This window comes from Oratosquilla oratoria, chromosome 41, assembly GCF_046742065.1.
Source record: "Oratosquilla oratoria isolate Oo_2021 chromosome 41, ASM4674206v1, whole genome shotgun sequence".
NCBI classification, from domain to species: Eukaryota; Metazoa; Arthropoda; class Malacostraca; order Stomatopoda; family Squillidae; genus Oratosquilla; species Oratosquilla oratoria.
Genome location: NC_134817.1, coordinates 26,561,635 through 26,583,145, shown reverse-complemented (window position 1 = coordinate 26,583,145; position 21,511 = coordinate 26,561,635). Strand labels below are relative to the sequence as shown.

The window sequence follows — 21,511 nt, the reverse complement described above, 5'->3', positions numbered from 1 at the left end:
TGGCCACTGATTTAATAAAGCAGCCTTGCTGTGAATGACCTCTCTTGCAACACTGCATCAGAACCAGGGCAGTGGGCGAGATGCAGGGATTACCCATCATCCAGGAAGAACCAAGATAAGAGGGAGGGAGGGGAGTGGATGGGAGTGGAGTACCGGTATGTGTAGATGGAATGGGTGGGAATGGATTTTATTCTTTTTTTTTTTTTTTTTTTTTTTTGCTACCTCCCTTGTAAAGGGGAAAGCCTTTGGTATATGTACTCGTACATACATACATCAAAGGCTTTTTTCCCTTACACGGGGGGGGGGGGGGGGTTAGCCAAAAAGAAAAAGGCATAGAAACCACTTCCACCCATTCCATCCCCTACATATTCCACTCCTCTCCCTCCCTCTCATCTTGGCACCTCCTGGATGATGAGTCATCCCTGCATCCTGTCCACTGCCCTGGGTCAGAAGCAGTGTTGCAAGACACAGCACATCCACAGCAAGGCCGCTTCATTAATTTGGCGACTCCCCCCTCTCTATCCCCTCATGCAGAAAAGGAAAAGACGGGGAGAAATCCCTTCGGGCTGCGTCAAATTATTTCTCATACATACTTCCTCACCCCCCATCCCCCACCCACTCCCCCTCATGCATCACAGCATCATCCATACACAACCCTTCTCCATTCACCCCTATCTTCTCTCCTCTCCTGTCCTTCCTCAACAGGCATTCCTCTCTTTTGTAATGCCCCTTATACCCCATTCATCCATCTCATCCTAGGACGCCCCCTCATATTCACTCCTTCCACCTCTGCCTTCCACACCTCTTTTACTAATCTTTCTTCACTCATTCTTTCTATGTGTCAAAACCATCCTAATATTCCTTCATCAACCCTCTCCCAACCCCCTTTCCACCCCTGTTTTCCTCCTCACCTCCTCATTTCTCACTCTAACTAGCCTAGTAACCCCTATCATACTTCTCAACCATTTCATCTCAAACACATTCAAACTCCTTCTCTCTTCCTCTCTTATGTTCCATGTTTCTGCCCTGTACATTGCTGTCAGCACAATCATTCCTTCATATAACCTCCTCTTAGCATCCATTCCCAGATGTCTATTTCTATTACACTTTTTAATCCAACAAGGCATTTACTAGTTTTCCTCAATTTACATTCTACCTCCAACCCCACTCCTCCCTTTCCTGCCACATTTGCACCCAAGTATCTAAAACTATCCACTTCCTCCAGTCTCTCTCCATTAATGCTCACTTCCAGCCTGCTGTCACTCTCTCCCCTTCTACATCTCATCACCTTACTTTTGCCCACATTTATCTTCAGCTTCCTTCTTTCACACACCTTCTCAAACTCTGTCACTAACTTCCTCAATCCCTCCTCTGATCCTGCTACAAGAGCAGTGTCATCAGCAAACAACAACTGGCTTATCTTCCACTTTTCTCCATTTTCTTTAACCATCACCAACCCCTGACCCACCACCCTTGCATTCACCTCTCGCACCAGCCCATCCATGTATAGATTGAACAGCCAGGGCGACATAACACAGCCCTAACGAAGTCCCATTTTACCTCAAACCATTCACTCTCTTCAATTCTAATCCTAACACAAACTCTACTACTCTCGTAAAAACTCTTGACTGCTCTTAACAGCTTTCCTCCTATCCCATATATCTGCAGTGCCTCCCACAGTGCCTTCCTGTCTATCCTGTCGTAAGCCTTTTCCAAATCCATAAAAGCCCCAAAAACATCTATAGCTTTCTCACATATCTGTCTTACTGCAAAAATCTGATCTATACAACCTCTACCTGTCCTAAAACCACATTGTTCCTCACCAGTTACTCCTTCTGTTCCTCTCCTAATCTTCTCAATCAAGACCCTCCCATAAGCCTTCCCAACTACACTAAACAAGGTGATCCCTCTGAAACTACTACACTCACACTTGTCCCCTTTCTCTTGTAAAGCAGAACATATACAGGCACTCTACCCTCTCTTAAACAAACATTATAATGTATATTTATATATATATATACATATACACATTTCATTATTTCACTACCATCAGACACAACCGGACTGACAGCAATGGCGGTGGACTCATCACCCTGATCCACCAGTCCATCTTCTTTGTGGATACAAGTGCCACCACCAAAATCCTCCCTACCACAGACAACACCACTGAAACTCAATCAATCCAAATCCAAACAGGTAACAAATCCACAATTACAATAGTCAACATGTACATATACATCCCCCTTAATCATCCCCCACAATTCCAAACAACTTTAGACCTAACCTTAACCAATTTACTACCATCCTCAGCCTTATCCTGGGTAGTGACTTCCATGCCAGTCATCAGCATGGTATGTCAACAATCCTGACATGGACAGAGGGTTTGATCTGCAGCCACAACTTGACCCACTGAACATCATGAACAACACCCATAATCACACACATATCCCTCATTCATCCCTCTACACTCCCCCCCTCCTGACATCACCTGTTCCCCCATACCTAACCCCAACAACTTCTTGGAAAGTGATAAGAGCCCTCAGATCCGACCACCTTCCAATCACCACCACCACCAAAACACGATACACCCCAGTTGGCCACAGACGCACATGCACCAATTACAAGAGAGCAAACTGGGAATCTTTCACTGAAGAGACAGAACAACAATTTGAGACATAAAACAGTGCACCAATCATAGACATAGATGCTGGTGTGCACACTTTCAATGCAATCATACAAAATGCACACAAGAAATACATCCCCAGAAGAAACAGAAAATCACACAACCCAAACTTCACACCAAAAATCAAAGGCCTCATCAGGCAATGCAATACATTTAAACACAGTACCCCATACCTATCCTTCAGAGCACAGCAGGCCAAATACAAACATTAAACACTGAGATCAACAACAAAATACATGAACAAAAAACACAAACTTGGCAAACACTTGTCAACACATTTAATCATGAAACAAGCACCAGAAAACTGTACAAGACACTCAACAGCATTACACTATCCAACAGTAACACAACTTGCTCTCACACATCAATAACCACAACAGTCAACTTACCCTCAAACAGACAAGTAAACACACTCACAAATCATTTTGCACAGACAAGCCATCTCACTCTTCACCCTGGCAACCAATATATCATTCGATGTAAGAAAGACTTCCCCACAGACCCAGACTACACACCCTTCATAGTCAGCCAGACGCAACATATAATCCATAACCTCAAGCACTTATCCACCTGTAGCCCTAACAACATAAGTAACATCCACCTAACACACTTTGGACCACATGGCATACATGCACTCGTCAACACTGCAAACTATAGCTATTCACACAACACTATATCCAACATCTGGAAACATGGGAAAATCATCACCATTTCCAAACCTAACAAAGACCCAACAGTTATCACACTGCCCAATCACACTTCTATGCAACCCCTCCAAAGTCAGGGAATGCCTCATACTACAATCTGTCACACCACATAACCCCCTTCCTAAATCACAATACGGTTTTAGACCACTACACTCCAAAAACACTCTTCTGATAAACCTCATACAAAGAATTTTTTATGGCATCAATTCTGATAAACCTCATGCAAAGAATTATTTATGGCATCAATTATGAAGCCTCCACACAGAACACTTCTCATAACACTGGACAATAGTGAAGCTTCTGATGCCAACCCCCATCACAATCTCACAAACAAAATATATAACAAAACCATACACAATAATACCAAAAGATGGCTGGCCAATTACTTGACAAGTAGAAATGCCTGTGTCATATAATGGCCCATCATCACACACCAGAAACAAATAGACTCAAAACAGCCCCAACCATATCTACAGCCACACTTCTCATCAATTGGAGAGCGAAACACAAATACATACCATGCCTCTATTTCAAGAACATTCTCATACCATACAAACATACACCCAAGATTCTTGGCATAACATACAATGCATCCATGTCATTCAAACAACACATCACAAACATAAGGAATAAATGCACATCTAGACTTAATAGGAACAACATTTGGATAAAACAAAGAAACTAATACTACAGTATACAAACAATGCATACCTTGTGATGAATTATGCAAGCCATGCATGGGCCCCTAATCTTACTAAGACACACAACACTACATAGACCATGCAAAACAAACCCAAGGTTGCACTAATACAACACCTACAGATCATTTACAACATGAAACAAAGTCCTCAAATTCACCTTGACATGAAAATCACACTAACACTTGCTGCAGCCCCCAAAAACATAGCACACTCACTTAACTACATAGCAGAACACCCACACATGCCAAGAAACATCAAAACAACACCCAAGTACCTATATCACACACAAATACTCTCTTCTCTTCCTCCACAACCATCAGACACCAACCTCCAGAAGCATATCCATACTCATATCACTCACTGCTCCATCAACAAACTAAAAAATGATACAATGCTGCATGCCAGACCCCCTGGTATCCATGCCTCTGAATCCCCTCTCCCCCGAAAAGATAGGGTCCACCTGACCATACCCCACCATCCAGCCCTTAAGCTACCAGAAAAGGCCAGATGACTGCATTGCAGATAACTACCCAGGATGTAACACTTCACCTCATACCATATTTTGGAAGACTGCATTATACACAATCATGCATGCCAACAACACAATATGCACTCTATAAAGGATCTATGAGAAAACCCCATTCTAGCCGTGGTATTCCTCAGGGAGATGGGACTGCTCAGCCAGTCTAAGAAATGACGACTCATCTCCCTGTTGCCTATCTTTAATAAAACATCAACCCTCTCACCTCCACTTGGAGGCAGACTAGGCTCAAGATCTTTCTCTATAAACTGTATTTCATCCACCTTTTCACTTTAGGAGAGCTGACAACTAGCTTGTATACGATGGTATTATAGAAACTCTCCCACACTAACATAAAAGATAACAGTTCAAAGTCTCTTCTCACAAAGATCTGGGAGGGCCTGAGGACTACTGCCAGCTACTTTAGGGCTGTGGGTTTCCAGTGAAAATTGAAGGAACAATTTTATCACATCCCCAGAAAAGTTCTCCCAGTCTTCTTTTTTTCTGCATGAGGGGATGGAATGTGGGTGTCACCAACTAAGCAGGCCTTGCTGTAGATGTAGTGTGTCTTGCTACATTGCTTCTGCCCCAGGGCAGTGGGCAGGACATGGGGATAATCCATCATCCATGAGGAGCTAATATGAGACGAAGAAAAGGGTGGTGGATGAGAGTGAAATGGGTGGGAGTAGATACATGCCTTTGACTTGGCTACTTCCCTTATATGGAGAAAATGCTTTTGGTATACAGATTGAGAAAATGTTTATATAAGTTTAACTAGAATATGGGTTGAGACTTGATGTTAGACCTAAATGAGATCTTAAAACCTTGTTACCAGTAGTAATAACTCATTTCATTTTTTATAATTAGAGTACCTTCATTCAACTATAAAATCTGACTAGTACTAGTGAGAAGAATCATGATGTTCCTATTTATATTTATACAGCATTACCTGATCTGGGTACTGATTAATTCTTGTCCTAAATTTCCTAAATTGCTTGTCAGTTTCTTTTGTTGCCATTTTTATAAGGTCAGCCTCATCCTCTGGATCTGAAAGATGGATGATAAATGTTAATTAGCTATTTAGGTCCAGTTAATTCTGAAAAACTATAAGTAAAAAAAATATTCCAGAGAACAGTAAAATATGAGTACGGATAAAAGATGAAATGTGAACACTTGAGAAAATTGAAACAAATAGAGGGAGAGATAAGTGAGCACCATTTAGTGAAGAAACAAGAGATACAGCAACAACAAAAAACACAGCACCAGTAGCATAATACTCATACATCTATAACCCCTACACCACACAACACATCCATATAAAGACACATTCACACTCAAATAACAAAGCAGGCACTCAAGATTGATCACCCTAGTACCCTCTCTAAAAAACTCCTCCAGTCATTAGCCCCATGAAACATCTCCCCCCAAGGGATCAAGAACCACACTTGCACAACTGTATTCAGGTCACCACCCAGTACTAAGACAATACCATCACAGAATAGGCCTTGCCACAGAAACAAACTGCCCTAGATGTAACCATCACACAAAATAGTTTCTTATAAGGAATTATGTATGTTTTGATTATAATTATTATCTTCATTTTTTTGTTACTAACATTCCACAAAATATTCTAAGAGAATTCTCCATCCCCTATTCCATGTTGTTCAGCATGCTTATAAAGCTTCATTGTCCAAAAACTCACCATATGATGAATTATTGGCATTACCAGTTCGAAGAAGGTCTTCGTAATCTTTCATAATTTGTTCTTCAGATGGATTTGGTTCATTCTCAAGTTCTTCAGGTTCCATTTCAATCTCAAATTCTGGGAAAAGGAAAGAACCTTCCTTCGCCGTGAAATTCTGGACAGTATCTGGAAATTCCAAGACTTGTGAAAACATTTCAAAACATAGCTCCAAGTCATCTAACCAAAATTTAAAGCATAATTTTTCTACACAATGGGTACTTCCATAAAAAGACAAAGCAATTTTAAAATAAAGATATCTATAGCAAAAAATCCTTAATACCATTGATGACAGATCTGTGAATCAGTAGTGAAATGAAACCATCCAAATCCTCTTTTTCTAGTTTAAAGTTTATATATAACATTTCTTGAGGTGGATGGAGGAAATTGAGGGGACAACTGAGAATGAGATGGATGAATAGGGTGATAAGGCCTTTGAGCAAGAGGGGAATATCTGTTGAGCAAGGAAGGGAGAACACAGGAGATAGGGGTGAGCAGAGAATGGCTGTGTATAGATAATAATATGATGGAAGGAAGGGAGGGGTCAGGGGATAGGGTGGGAGGTGGTTCTCCATGAAAGATATTCTGATGCAGCCCAAAGGGATTTCTCCGTGTTTTCTCTATTTTCCACATGAGAGGATGGAGAGAGAGAGAGAGAGAGAGAGAGAGAGAGAGAGAGAGAGAGAGAGAGAGAGAGAGAGAGAGAGAGAGAGAGAGAGAGAGAGAGAGAGAGAGAGAGGAGAGAGAGAGAGAGAGAAGAGAGAGAGAGAAGAGAGAGAGAGAGAGAGAGAGAGAGAGAGAGAGAGAGAGAGAGAGAGAGAGAGAGAGAGAGAGAGAGAGAGAGAGAGAGAGAGAGAGAGAGAGAGAGAGAGAGAGAGAGAGAGAGAGAGAGAGAGAGAGAGAGAGAGAGAGAGAGAGAGAGAGAGAGAGAGAGAGAGAGAGAGAGAGGGTGTCGCTGATTAAGTGAAGTGGCCTTGCTGTGAATGTACTGTGTCTTCCTGCATTGCTTCTGACCTAGGGCAGTGGGTGGGAGACAGGGATGACCCTTCATCCACAAGGACCTAAGATGAGAGGGAGGAAAGTGTGGATGGGAGTGAAATGGCCGGGAGTGGGTATGTGCCTTCTGAGTTGACTACCTCCATTAAAAGGAGGAAAAAGCCATTGGCATATAGATAGACAGATAAATATAACTTTTCTTGAATATTACCTGATTCCTTGCATTCTTTCTTATGCCCTCCTCTCCAGTCAATGGCCTGGTGTTCCCTGGAGCAATACCAAGCTTTCTTGCAACCTCCACAAACCTAGTTAAAATATGTATTAACACATCAACCTTAGTACAGATGCTTAGTAAATGCACCACTAAATAATAAATACATAATAAAGTAAACTTGTACTGTTATACTTGATAATGAAACTACAAGGCTGTTGTAGGCAACAGACTGACTGATGAAATTACAAGATTACTAACAATGCAATAATGAATTTCTGCAGTATGAAAAGTTCTTTAATATGATCACATATAACTGTGGTGATGTAAAAATCAGACACGGATCATTATAAATTATGGTCTAACCTTGGGCCCTAATGCTCCACAAATGCGACACAAGTTGTGAAAATCTGCTGCTCCTGGACTCTCACATCCACTTTCTTCCTCCTGTAATTGTATCAAAAGAATGTAAGCATAACTGCTAAATCCTGTAGCAATATATATAGAACTGTAAACACAATACTTGCTTGGCAATAGTATAGGATCAGATTAACAGCCACATCATACCGTGGTCATAATAATGGTATTCATTACATCAACAGTTGGATGGAACACACCTAAGACCTTTATCTCCATATAAGAGGGGTGGCTGAGTCAAAGTACACCACAATATTATTACAATCAGAGCCCATTCAACCACCCCTCCCATTCCAGCACTTCTGAAACAATTCTTCCCTATCCCCCATTGCACTGCTTGGGTCTAAATCAATGGAGCATGGCACAGCTCTTCCAAAGTAAGTCCCAATGGCAAGTTTACCCAAGCACTTCATGTTGCAACCCACCTCCTATCTTCATATATATCTATATACCAAGGGTTTCTTCCACCTTACAAGGGAGGTAGCCAAGTCAAAGGCATGCACCCACTCCCACCCACCACCCTTGTTTTCCTCTTATCTTAGCTTCTCATGGTTGAGGGGTCATCCTTGTTCCTTGCCCACTACCTGGGTCTACTGAAAATAAATTACAAAGCAAATGAGGACAACATCCCTTCAGGCTGCATCATCCTTTCATCTCCCTCTATTCACTCCTTTCTTTTGCACCTTTTCCCCCCTTCTCAAGAGACATTCCTTGTGCATCCAAAGAACCCCTTCACCCCATCTGTCCACCTTATTCTTGGTCTTCTTCTCAGGCTCACTCCCTCCATTTTGGCTTTCCACTCTTTCTTTGCAAGGCTTTTGAAATTCATTCTTTCCATATACTCAAACTATCTCAGCAGTCTCTGGTCTACCCTATACAACAGATCCTTCCCCACCCCTGTCCTCTGCCTCACCTTCAAATTTCTCCCTCTATTCATTCTTGTAACACCTATCAGGTCTCAAACATAACCTTCAAAACATTCAATCTCTTCACCTCTACCACTTTTATATTCTATCTCTCCATAAAGTGTAATTGGTACAATTACTACTTCATACAATCCTTTCTTTGCATTTGCATTGCTATGATTACTTTCTGAACAATAATAACACATACATATTTATAACAAGGGCGTTTTCCCCCTTACAAGGGAGGTGGCCAAAACTCAAAAAGGCATAATTCCACTCCCACCCCTCCTGTACGGAGTGTACAGGAGGGGTGGGAGTGGAATTATGCCTCTACCTTCCACAATTCTTTTACTAATCTTTCTTCACTTGTTTTTTCCATGTGTCCAAACCATCCCAATATTCTTTCATCAACCCTATCTCCCAACTCCTTTTCCACTTCCTCATTTCTCACTCTATCCAGCTTAGTAACCCCATAATAATAATACATACACCAAAGGCTTTTTCCCCCTTACAAGAGAGGTAGCTAAAAAACAAAGGCATAATCCACTTCCACCAATTCCATCCCCAACATACTCCACTCCCATCCACCCCCTTCCTTCCCACTTATCTTGGCACCTGGATGACAGGTCATCCCTGCATCTCGCCCACTGCCTTGGGTCGTTAGCAGTGTCGCAAGACACAGCACATCCACAGCAAGGCCACTTCATTAAATTGGCGACTCCACCTCTCTGTCCCCTCATGCAGAAAAGGAGAGGATGGGGAGAAATCCCTTCAGGCTGCATCAATTTATTTTTCACACATACTCCCTCAACCCCCCATCCACTCCCCCTCATGCACAACACCATCATCCATACACAACCATTCCCCATTCACCCCTATCTTCTGTCCTCTCCCATCCTTCCTCAACAGACATTCCCCTCATTCCCAATGCCCCTTTTACCCCATCCATCCATCTCATCCTAGGTCACCCCCTCATGTTCACTCCTTCCACACCTCTTTTACTAATCTTTCTTCATTCATTCTTTCCATGTGTCCAAACCATCCCAATACTCATCAACCCTATCTCCCAACTCCCTTTCCATCCCTCAAAAAAAAAAAAAAAAAAAAAAAAAAAAAAAAAAAAAAAATTATATATATATATATATATATGTATGTATGTATATAATAAATATAAACAAATAAATATAGATCTACATATTATGACCACCAATGCTAATGACTAAAATCTAGCTGCCTGTTATCTTTCCACTTTTAAGAAAAATTATCAATGGGGGCAAATTAATGTTAACCTTATTCCGTCTATTCTTACCTTAGGTGCCTCAAAAGGATAACTGTTATTATCACGAGATAACTGAGATCTAAACACTTTGATGTTGGAACAATCATTTTCTTTTGAACAACTCCCATCTCGGCACACGAAGACAAACATTGTTCTGGAATAAGATATGCCTTGCTTTGTTAAATGTAATAAAAATAAACAAATAAATGAAAAAAATAAATAAATAAAATAAATCAATAAATAAATAAAATAAATCAATAAAAAATAAATCAATAAAAAAAATCATAATATAACCAAATTATGCCCTAATTCTAGTTCAAGGCTCTTGTGCACTCTGTTAAACACTATGTATAATATAGCTTTCCCTAACAGATGGATACTGGGTGAATATAACTGTAACTGGAGAGTGTATATTTCAATTTGACCACCTTCTGTGTATACTTCAATTTGACCACCTTCTAAGGGGGAAAAATTCTTTTGGTATAAGTGTGTATGTCTATCTGTATGCCAAGGGCCCCCCCTTTACAAGGGAGGTAGCCAAGTCAAAAGGCAAGTACTCACTCTCATCCATTCCACCACCCTTTCCTCCCTCTCATCTTAGCTCCTCATGGATGAAGGGTCATCCCTGTATCCCACCCACTGCCTGGGGTCCAAAGCAATGGAGCAAGACACAGCACATCCAAAGCTAGGCTGTTTCACTTAATCAGTGACCCACCCTCTGTATCCCATCATGCAGAAAAAAGATGGGGAGAAATCACTTCAGGTTGTATTAAAATATCATTCATACACAACCACTCCCTACTCTCTCCATCCCCCAGCCCCTCCCTTTCTTGCATCACAGTATCATCTATACACACCCATTCTCCACTCTCCTCTATCTCCTGATTTCTCCTTTCCTTGCTCAACACCCTTTTCACCCTATTCATCCATCTCATCCTTAGTTATCCCCTTAAGTTCACTCCCTCCACCTCTGCCTTTCACACCTCTTTTACTAATTTTCTCTTCACTCATTCTTTCCATCTATCAAAACTATCCCAATATTCTTTCATCAGCCCTACATGTGTATGAATAACCTCAAGTAAATCTATCAATTGTAAACCAAGACCTATGGTATTATTTGGTACAAACACTGACCCTGGGCGGTGGGTGAGATGCAGGGATGACCCATCATCCAGGAAGAGCCAAGATAAGAGGGAAAGAGGGGGGTGAATGGGAGTGGAGTATGTAGGGATGGAATGAGTGGGAGTGGATTTTATGCTTTTGTTTTTTTGCTACCTCCCTTGTAAGGGGGAAAAAGCCTTTGATATATGCATGTATATATATGTGTGTGTGTGTATATATATATATATATATATATATATATATATATATATATATATATATATATATAATATATATATATATATACATACACACACACATATATATATATGTATATAATACCTTGGCTGCATGTTATTGTAGCTAAGTAGCATGCAGCTGTTACTTTAGGGTCTATATGGGGCACCCCTACATACTAGAGCCACACATAATTTTGTCTGTGATAGAGGAAATCTCTGTTCATATGGAAATGATGATATTCTATTATACTGTGGCTGTCCCTCCATTATGCTGTTTCCCAACCCTTGTTACAGTCCTGTACCATTTCTCTGAATATTAATTTCCTTTTTTCTCCTAACCCTGTGGTGGGGGAAAAGAATACTACCACCAAGTTTTCCCACTTGAGTCGTACGAGGCGGCAAAAAATGGGACAGGGATAGGACTAGGCATCCTCATCCCTGTAGCCCCAAAGAGAACATTCCTTAAAAAAAAGTAAAGGCATAAGAGGATCTAGGAGTTTTCTAACCAGTACCCTAAGGTTTGGGTCTTTTAATGTGAGTGGATGTGGTACAGATGAGAGTAAAAGGGAAGAGATAGGCAGTATGTTTGTGAGAAGAAAGATGGATGTATTGGCATTAAGTGAAACTAAGTTGAAAGGGAGGGGCAAGTGTGAGTTTGGGAATGTAGTTGGGAGGTTCTCAGGAGTGAAGAGAGAAGGGGTGGCTATACTAATAAGTGAAGAGAGAAGAAGGGGTGGCAATACTAATAAGTGAAGAGATAGGTAAGCGTGTAGTGGAGTGGAAGTAGGTTTCTTCAAGGTTAATGTGGATGAAGGTGAAACTGGGAGGGAAAAGATGGGTTTTTGTAAATGCATATGGGCCTGGTAGTGAAAAGAGTGTAGAGGAAAGGGAGGCTTTTTGGATGGATTTAAATGAGTGCATAGAGGGATTAGGGAGAAATGTCAATGTAGTGGTATTGGGAGACCTTAATGCTAGGGTAGGAAATGAACCAATAGACAGAGTGGTTGGAAAGTGTGGAGTTCCAGGAAAATTTTTTAATGGAGAATTGATGGTAGTGATGTGTCTAGAGAGTTGATGTCAAGCATAAGTACACATGGGAGAGGGTGGTGGATGGAAGAGTGGTAGAGCATTAATGGACTATATAGTGGTAACCAGGAGTATAGTAGGAAGAGTTAAGGATGTACATGTTCTAAGGGGAGACAGTGGGGGAATATCAGATCCTGTTTTGGTGGAAGGTAAGATGAGAGTCAAGGACAGATGGAGAAAGAGGACAAAAGGTAGGGAGATGCTTAGAATGAACTGCTTAAATGAGAAGGAGAAGGAGTACAAGAAGCTGAGAGAGGAGTGGGCGGGAGTGAAGGATAGAGCAGAACTAGGAATGGAGGAATGGAGAAGGTTCAAGGAGGGAGTCACAAGGTTTGCAAAGATGGTGTGCGAAACAAGGAGGATGGGAGAAAATAGAAGGAAGGGTAGTGAGTGGTGGGATGAGGAAGCGAAGAAGGTTGTAAAAGAGAAGCAAGTTTTCACAAATTGGATACAAAATAGGACAAGAGAATCATAAGAGGTACAAAGAAAAGAGAAGTAAAGCATAAGATAAAGGAGGCAAAGAGGAGAGGAGATGAGAAATGGGGTAAGAGTATGACAGAAAATTTTGAGAGTAATAAAAAGATTTTTTGGAAAGAAATTAAGAGAGGAAGAGGTATAGTAGATAAGAAAAGGTAAAAAGTGCAGATGGAGAGATGATAATGGAAGAGAAGGCAGTAAGAGGAAAATGGGCAAAGTATCTTAGGGAGATGCTAAATGTGAACAAGGATAGGGAGGGAAAGGTAGTTACAGTGGGAAGTGCAAAGAAAATGACCATGATGAGTGAGGAAAATGGAGGAAAATAAGGAAAGATGAAGTAAAGGCAGTTGTTAAGATGATGAGAGCAGGTAAGGCACCTGGGTTGGATGGATGTCATGCAGAATGCCTGAAAAAAGGAGGTACAGTGATGGTAGACTGGCTGGTGAGGTTATTTAATGTTTGTTTAAGAGAGGTTAGAGTGCTGGAGGAGTGCCTGTATAGTTCCACTTTACAAGGGAAAAGATGACAAATGTGAATGTAGTAGTTTCAGAGGGATTAGCTTGTTAAGTGTAGTTGGGAAGGCTTATGGGAGGGTCTTGACTGAGAGGATTAGGAGAGGAACAGAGGAAGTAATTGGTGAGTAACAGTGTGAGTTTAGGATAATTAAGGGTTGCATAGATCAAATTTTTGTGGTAAGACAGATATGTGAGAAAGTTTGGGAAAAGGTAAGGATGTTCATTGGGCTTTTATGTATTCGGAAAAGGCTGATGACAGGGTAGACAGGAAGACACTGTGGGAGGTATTGCAAATATATGGGACAGGAGGAAAGCTTTTAAGAGGAGTCAAGAGTTTTTATGAGAATAGTAGAGTGTGTGTTAGGATTAGAAATGGAGAGAGCGAGTGGTTTGAGGTAAAGGTGGGACTTTGTCAGGGATGTGTTATGTCGCCTTGGCTGTTCAATCTATACATGGATGGGGAGGTGCGAGAGGTAAATGCAAGGGTAGTGGGTCAGGGATTGGAGATGATTAAAGAAAACAGAGAAAAGTGGGAGATAAGCCAGTTGTTGTTTGCTAATGACACTGTGCTTGTAGCAGGATCAGAGGAGGGACTGAGGACAGACTTCGGGAAGGTGTGTGAAAGAAGGAAGTTGAAAATAAATATGGTTAAAAATAAGGTGATGAGATGTACAAAGGGAGAAAGTGGCAGCAGATTGGAAGTGAGTATTAAGGGAGAGCGACTGGAAGTGGATAGTTTTGGATACTTGGGTGTGAATGTGGCGGGAAAGGGAGGAGTGGAGGTAGAATGTAGATTGAGAGAAGCGAGTAAATGCCTTGGGGGATTAAAAAGTGTAATGAGAAATAGACATTTGGGAATGGATGCTAAGAGGAGATTGCATGAAGGAGTGATTGTGCTGACTGCACTGTATGGGGCAGAAACATGGAACATAAGAAAGGAAGAGAGGAAGAGTTTGAATGTGTTTGAGATGAGGTGCCTGAGAAGTATGATAGGGGTTACTAGACTGGATAGAGTAAGAAATGAGGAGGTGATGAGGAGAACTGGGGTGGAAAGGGAGTTGGGAGATAGGGTTGATGACAGAGTATTGGGATGGTTTGGACACATGGAAAGAATGAGTGAAGACTAGTAAAAGAGGTGTGGACGGCAGAGGTGGAAGGAGTGAACATGAGAGGGCAACCTGAGATGAGATGGATGGATGGGGTAAAAGGGGCATTGGGAAACAGGGGAATGTCTATTGGGGAAGGATGGGAGAGGACAGAAGATAGGGGTGAATAGAGAATGGTTGTGTATGGATGATGTTGTGATGCATGAGGGGAAGTGGGTGGGGGAAGGGGGGTGAGGGAGTATGTGTGAGAAATAAATTGACACACCCCAAAGGGATTTCTCCCCATCTTTTTTCTGCATGAGGGGATGAAGAGGGGGTCACTGATTTAATGAAGTGGCCTTGCTGTGGATGTTCTGTGTCTTGTGACACTGCTTCTGACCCAGAGCAGTGGGCAAGATGCAGGGATAACCCATTATCCTGGAGGTGCCAAAATAAGAGGGAGGGAAGGGGGTGGATGAGAGTGGAATATGTTGGAGATGGAATGGATGGGAGTGGTTTTTATGCCTTTGTTTTTAGGCTACCTCCCTTGTAAGGGGGAAAAAGCCTTTGGTATATATATGTTTGTATGTATATATACACACACATATATGCGTGTGTGTGTGTGTGTGTGTGTGTGTGTGTGTGTATTATATACAAACACCTAAACTGAAAAAAGGTGAAAAATATGTAAACTCCATTACCTAGAATAGTGGGACATGTTATGCTATGAATACCATATAATTTTGGGGTTAAGAAAAGCCTAGTTGTTAGCCAAGATGAGTTAACAATTAGCCTGTTCAATTAACTGTTCTGCATCTGGTGGTTCAGTTCAATGAACAATAAAACCATTTAGGGGAAAAAAAGAACTGGAAGAACACAGAAAAGATTCCTTATTCTATCTAAATACCAAGTGCTTTTTCCTCCTTACAAGGGAGATAACCAAAGTCAAAAGGCATATACCCACTCCCATCCACCACCCTTTCCTCCCTCTCATCTTAGCTCCTCATGAATGATGGGTCATCCCTGTATCCTACCCTCGGCCCTGGGTCAGAAGCAATGCATCAAGACAGAGCACATCCACAGCAACCCCTCCTTTTCTGTCCCCTCATGCAGAAAAATAAAGAACGGGAGAAATCCCTTTGGACTGTGTCAAAATATCGTTCACACATAACCCCTCCCTAAACCCCCATCCCCTACCTTGCTTGCATCACAGTATCATTTATACACATTCCAGTATAAATGTACTGAATAAAATTTTGCTGAAAAGCCACCAGAAGGCAGAGTAGTTCTAAGAATAGGCTAATTCTACAATTTTTTTTCCTGAATACATCATTGGGCCCCATATTAACCCCTTCCATACGGTGCCGCACACGTAGGCGTCATGGGGAGCGAGTGTATTCGCGAGGCTGCCATATCGGCGTCTTGATTATATTTATTGTAGTCGCCCCTCCATAATGACATTCTTTCTAATTCCTTTGTAATCGCATTTTCTATGGTTATCAAAATTCACGGGTGAAGAGAGAACGATCGATATAAGCGGTGACTATATTTTATGATGCGAGTATTATTACGACACGTCGTACGGCTGGCATTGGCTGCTGCCACCGAGATCTAAGTCCATGACGCCTACGTGTGCGGCACCGTATGGAAGGGGTTAAACATAAGTGACACACCCCTAGGAGTTATAGAAATTAGTACTATCCAAACTGTGCATTAAAATCTGCCTCAAGAGTTTGGAAACCCATGGCTCCTCAATTCTTGTAACATTTATCTTAGTCTACACTTTATCTCAAAATCATTTAGTTTCTCTCTGCATCTCTTATATTGACTTTCTGGAAAAAATATTAAAATCAAACTTACCTGTGAAAGCAATGTTCTTTGTCAGTAAAAGGAGCATATACTTGGCACAAAAATACTAGGGGCTTCTTGCACACTTTACAAAGAAGTTCATCAGATGATGGTAGATTGTGTAGTTCCAGCCAAGCAGGAAATCCCCCAACCTTTAAAACACAGAAAAAATTGACAATTACTGAACCCCTTGATATTTACACAATACATAAAATAGATGTAAGAACACACATATGTGAATACTACTTTGCATTGGAGATCATAATGCAAGAGAGTGGGACCCATTTGTAATATCTGCTGTGCCTGATTTAAGTGGATGAGAAACCTATAGGTTTTGTGCCCATAGGTGTATGCGCTGGGTTTGTTCCTTTCTCTGGGTAGGAGTAGGTGTGGGAGGTCAGATGCCAGTAATTCCTTAGTATACATAATAATATCCACACAATCATTCATTCAATCCACTCCCCCAGATCTCTCTTACAGTAGATCCACACTTCTCAGGTATCCAAAAACAGCCACCAGGTTGGTCCATAAGTCATTCTAGAAAGAAATAATACAGTGTCGTGTGGGTATGGCTAAGGCACACAACTGTGAAATTCCTTTGCATATAATGGTAATCTGGTATAAACAAGTTCATTGAATATGGTATGCATTATGTCACATCCTAGGGAGATATGACAAGGAACAGATATGGTACTGGTTCAAGTTTTAAGATTCAGTTAGATACAATAAAGCAAAATGCTGTAATACGTGCTAATCTTGTCATAAATTATTCTGTTTAGCTACTTGTTTACTTACTTGTTCATTTATCTATCTATTTTTCAGTATCTGACCTCATTATGGACTGAGATCTCCTACTGGCATGTTTTGTCATCATGATCAATTGTTAGAAAACCAAATGCACATTGAGCTTTGTCAAAGTCCTGTAAAACCACTGTTAAGTAACTAACTGGTAACTAACTTGTGTTCACTTATGGTTCTAGTGCAAAACAAGTAATTGACAACAAATCATTCTCTGAATATGGGCTAGATTAAGTTCGGTCATTCAATTAGTATGACTCAGTTTTACGTTATGGCATGAAACTTGTTAAACCTTTGACATGCATTCCTCATAGAAAATTATCACAGTCAATCCAGTAAAAATAATTGATGAACTAACTAGTCCCTGTTTGGCAGGTCTTAGGGGAGATGTTGCTGTACAGGTCATTGAAAATTTATATCTGAACAAGATCTTTGTTTCTGTTGCAAATTGTCTTTGAATTACACCCCTCCACCATCAACTATAACAGTCATATTCAAGCAGAACCTAAAGGAAACTTTAGGTAGGATAAAAAATTTCTGTGGAATGCAGAGGGTATTCATAAAGATATTTGTCAGTCTCAAAGTTACAATTCTTACGTATATTTATCATTCTGAATATTTTGAACCCCATTTAAAGTGGTTATAGATCAGTTTAACATTGCAAACTCCCCCATCAGGAGACCAGGACGGTGCCCCTTATGCTTGATTTTGTAGTGTGGTATTTAATGAACCATGCCATTGATTCAACTAGCTTGTGGCAGGGTTTGAACCACCATCACCTTGAACTCCATTGCAAGTAGAGCCACTCTAACCTGCTTGGTCAGCAAATATCTATATACAAGTACCACAAATCAATACTAACCTCAGTCACAATTGAAAAAATTCATGTTTTTTTGGGTGATGGGACAGATAAGGAGTTATTTTTATAATCACCAATTAAGGTTACATTAGTTTTAGGGTCACTTAAGTTAGGTACAAGTGTGCTATTCTGCATCAAAGCCCCCCCCCCCCAAAAAAAATCTGAATTTACAATTAATTTACAGTACTTATACAGGGTTCTACATCCTCAGAATAAAAGCTAATCAATTATATAGGTATGAATTGCAGCCAAGACTAGCAAGAATATTTATAATAATGTTTGCCAGTCTCTGCTACATTTCTTACCCACATCATGGGCTAGCTATTACCATTCTACACATTTTGATTGGGTGAAGAAAGACTAGTAAAAGAGGTGTGGAAGGCAGATGTGGAAGGAGTGAACATGAGGGGTCATCCTAGGATGAGATGGATGGATGGGATAAAAGGGGCTTTGGGTAAGAGGGGAATGTCTGTTGAGGAAGGATGAGAGGACAGAAGACAGGGGTGAATGGAGAATGGTTGTATATGGATGATGTTGTGATGCATGATGTGGAATAGATGGGGGATGGGGGGGGATCAGGGAGTAGTGTATGAGAAATAATTTGACACAGCCCGAAGAGATTTCTCTTCGTCTTCTCCTTTTCTGCATGAGGGGATGGAGGGGAGGGGGACCAATTTAATGAAGCAGCCTTACTATGCATGTGCTGTGTCTTGTGACATTGCTTCTGACCCAGGGCAGTGGGTGAGATGCAGGGATGATCCATCATCCAGGAGGTGCCAAGATAAGTGGGAGGGAAGGGGGTGGATGGGAGTGGAGTATGTTGGGGATGGAATGGGTGGGAGTGGATTTTTTTGCCTTTGTTTTTTGGTTACCTCCCTTGTAAGGGGGGAAAAAGCCTTTGGTGTGTGTGTATATATATATATATATATATATACATACATACATACATATATATATATATATATATATATATACATGTATATATATATATAGATATGTAAATACGTTTATATATATACATAAATTTATATATATATATACATATATATATATATATATATATTTTGGAAGTAGGCCGTTAATAATGCATGCGTTGTTAAAGTCAACAGCTGAGATAGCACATTAGTGCGTAACATAGAAAAGATATTCTATAAACAGAATAATGCTATCTCAGCTGTTGACTTTAACAACGCATATATATATACATACATACATACATATATATATATATATTGACCCCCATGTACCACAAATTAATAGGAATGTCAAGTGATTTTTATAAATCTATTCATTCTTCCTTTTTGACAATGGGACAGGTATTTCTTTTTTCAACCTAGGTTGGAAAATGCCTTCAAAATTACCAGTTTAGGTTTGGTTAGGTTAGGTTTAGGTTATTATGTTAGGTGCAACCTCCACTATAAAACATTTTTTTTTTTTATCGCTACTTACCTTACTGCTAATTTGTGGAACTTAAATATGGGGTTCAAAATACTCAGAATAAGGGCTAATGATATAGGTAAAAACTGCTGCTGTGACTGCCATGTATCTTTATAATCAACACACTACAGTATTATTCCAGTATCACGCAATCACATATCATTTCTTTCATTTAAACATTTCATAGATCCATTTTTCTATGGCATGGAATGGTTATGTTAGGTCAGGTCAGGATATATTTGGTAAGGAGTTATTGGACAACATAAATTTCATGTTAAATATCTGTATGTGTATGAGTCGGGAATTTCATCCTCAAAATTTTACGTCCTGTTCCATCAACTAGTTACAAGGTACAATGCAAGGTTCTATTCCAATATCACACAAACACATTCTTCATTTCTTTCTTTTTTGTATTTGAAATATCTATTTTTTCTATGGTGTGGTTGTTACGTTACATTAACTTAGGTTAGGTAGGATCACGCAAGTACATTTATTCGAGATGAAAGTTACATTCTCCAATAGCTTCTAACCTATCATATCCTCACCTCACCTATTCTATACAAAAAAAAAAAAATCAAATTCAAACACAAAAGAAGTGAAAAGTATTTTTGGGTAATAATGATATATCCCTTCAAGCATGCACTGTACAGCTTCCTACGGAAGATGCCAGATGAGCCCCCAGTGCCAGGCTACACTGCCATCACTAGGTTTTCTTCAAACACAGTGACAATACCAGACCAACTGCCCCTTGCGAGGAAGGACAGCAGGACTGGCAGCAGCGGTACACCACTATGGCTGTGAGGACTGCCCTCGAAACTCCACCAAGTAAACCAAGTAAGGAGTATTGGACAACATAGATTTCATGTTATGCATCCATGACCATGTTTTTATGATTCTGGAATTCTACAAAACTCGTCTCAATACTTCTCACAGGAACAACCATCAAATGTGTTATTACAATTATCAAACATTTTGTTAATCTATGCATAATATAAACAATGATGACTACAGATGTTTTCTTCATCTGAATAAATTACCTAGAGATAGGCAGATTAATTACAAATAATTTAATTTTTAGTGAGACTAGTGACCCACCTTACTGGGAAAATATTTACTCTTTAACTTCCACTTTGGAGACTTTTCGACAAAGCCCAGTTCCACACAGACAGTGCCAGCCATCTTCTCACGTGGGTACAGAGGCCCTACAGTGACAATACGAGTACAGTCTGGCACAGACACCTTCTCGAACTCTCTGCGGTCGGTAGTGAGCACGAATAAACTCCAATTTCAGGCGCCAGGCGAGTTATAAATAACCACACTTCCTTTCCACTGCCACAACGTTCCAATCTGTAAAATGTAAACAATATCAGCAAGCATTTAAATTCTATCACTAAGGATGTGATAAAAGGATGAAAACGTTACTTCTAAATTAGTTTTATGCATCAAACGTTTATAATTTCACTAGTCGTCAGTATTATATATTTTCAAATTACGCATGCATAGTTTTCAAATTCTTTCTTTTTCGCTTTCAAAAGATTTATTTTTCTTTGTCAGTCATTTTCAATAGAAAATACCGCTGACAAATAATAATTGCGTTATTCAATTTCTAAAATTATGTCACACGAAGTCCTCCGTCATTTTCACCTGTTTCATGTGCTAAACAAACCCCTAACCACGCACGTGTCATACGATCCCACCGCATCTCGCCAAAATGTTAACTTTCCGTTCTTTTCAGAATCTTTGTTTATTTATTCTATTGAATTTATCAACACAGCAGTCGAGTCCTGACTGTCTTAGAGAAAGTCCAACCCTAGGATTCAACGAATAAACTTGTGTGTGGGTTAACTCCTTACATTCACAGTCAAGGTTTTATTTTTACTTGATTTCTACGGACACACAAACTATG

General features: G+C 40.3%; 1 protein-coding gene across 1 annotated transcript in view; it reads right to left on the bottom strand.

Annotated features, from left to right (window-relative positions):
* Zfrp8 (Zinc finger protein RP-8) overlaps positions 1-21,511 on the bottom strand; it is a 46,270-nt gene that overhangs the window by 2,944 nt on the left and 21,815 nt on the right. Inside the window, exons 2-8 of the mRNA XM_076178275.1 lie at positions 20,701-20,952; positions 16,524-16,663; positions 10,191-10,314; positions 7,926-8,006; positions 7,560-7,653; positions 6,314-6,481; positions 5,561-5,658 (exon numbers count right to left, since the gene is read on the bottom strand). Coding sequence (XP_076034390.1) covers positions 5,561-5,658; positions 6,314-6,481; positions 7,560-7,653; positions 7,926-8,006; positions 10,191-10,314; positions 16,524-16,663; positions 20,701-20,784 — 789 coding nt within the window. The 5' untranslated portion in view covers positions 20,785-20,952. The remainder of the gene's footprint in view (positions 1-5,560; positions 5,659-6,313; positions 6,482-7,559; positions 7,654-7,925; positions 8,007-10,190; positions 10,315-16,523; positions 16,664-20,700; positions 20,953-21,511) is intronic.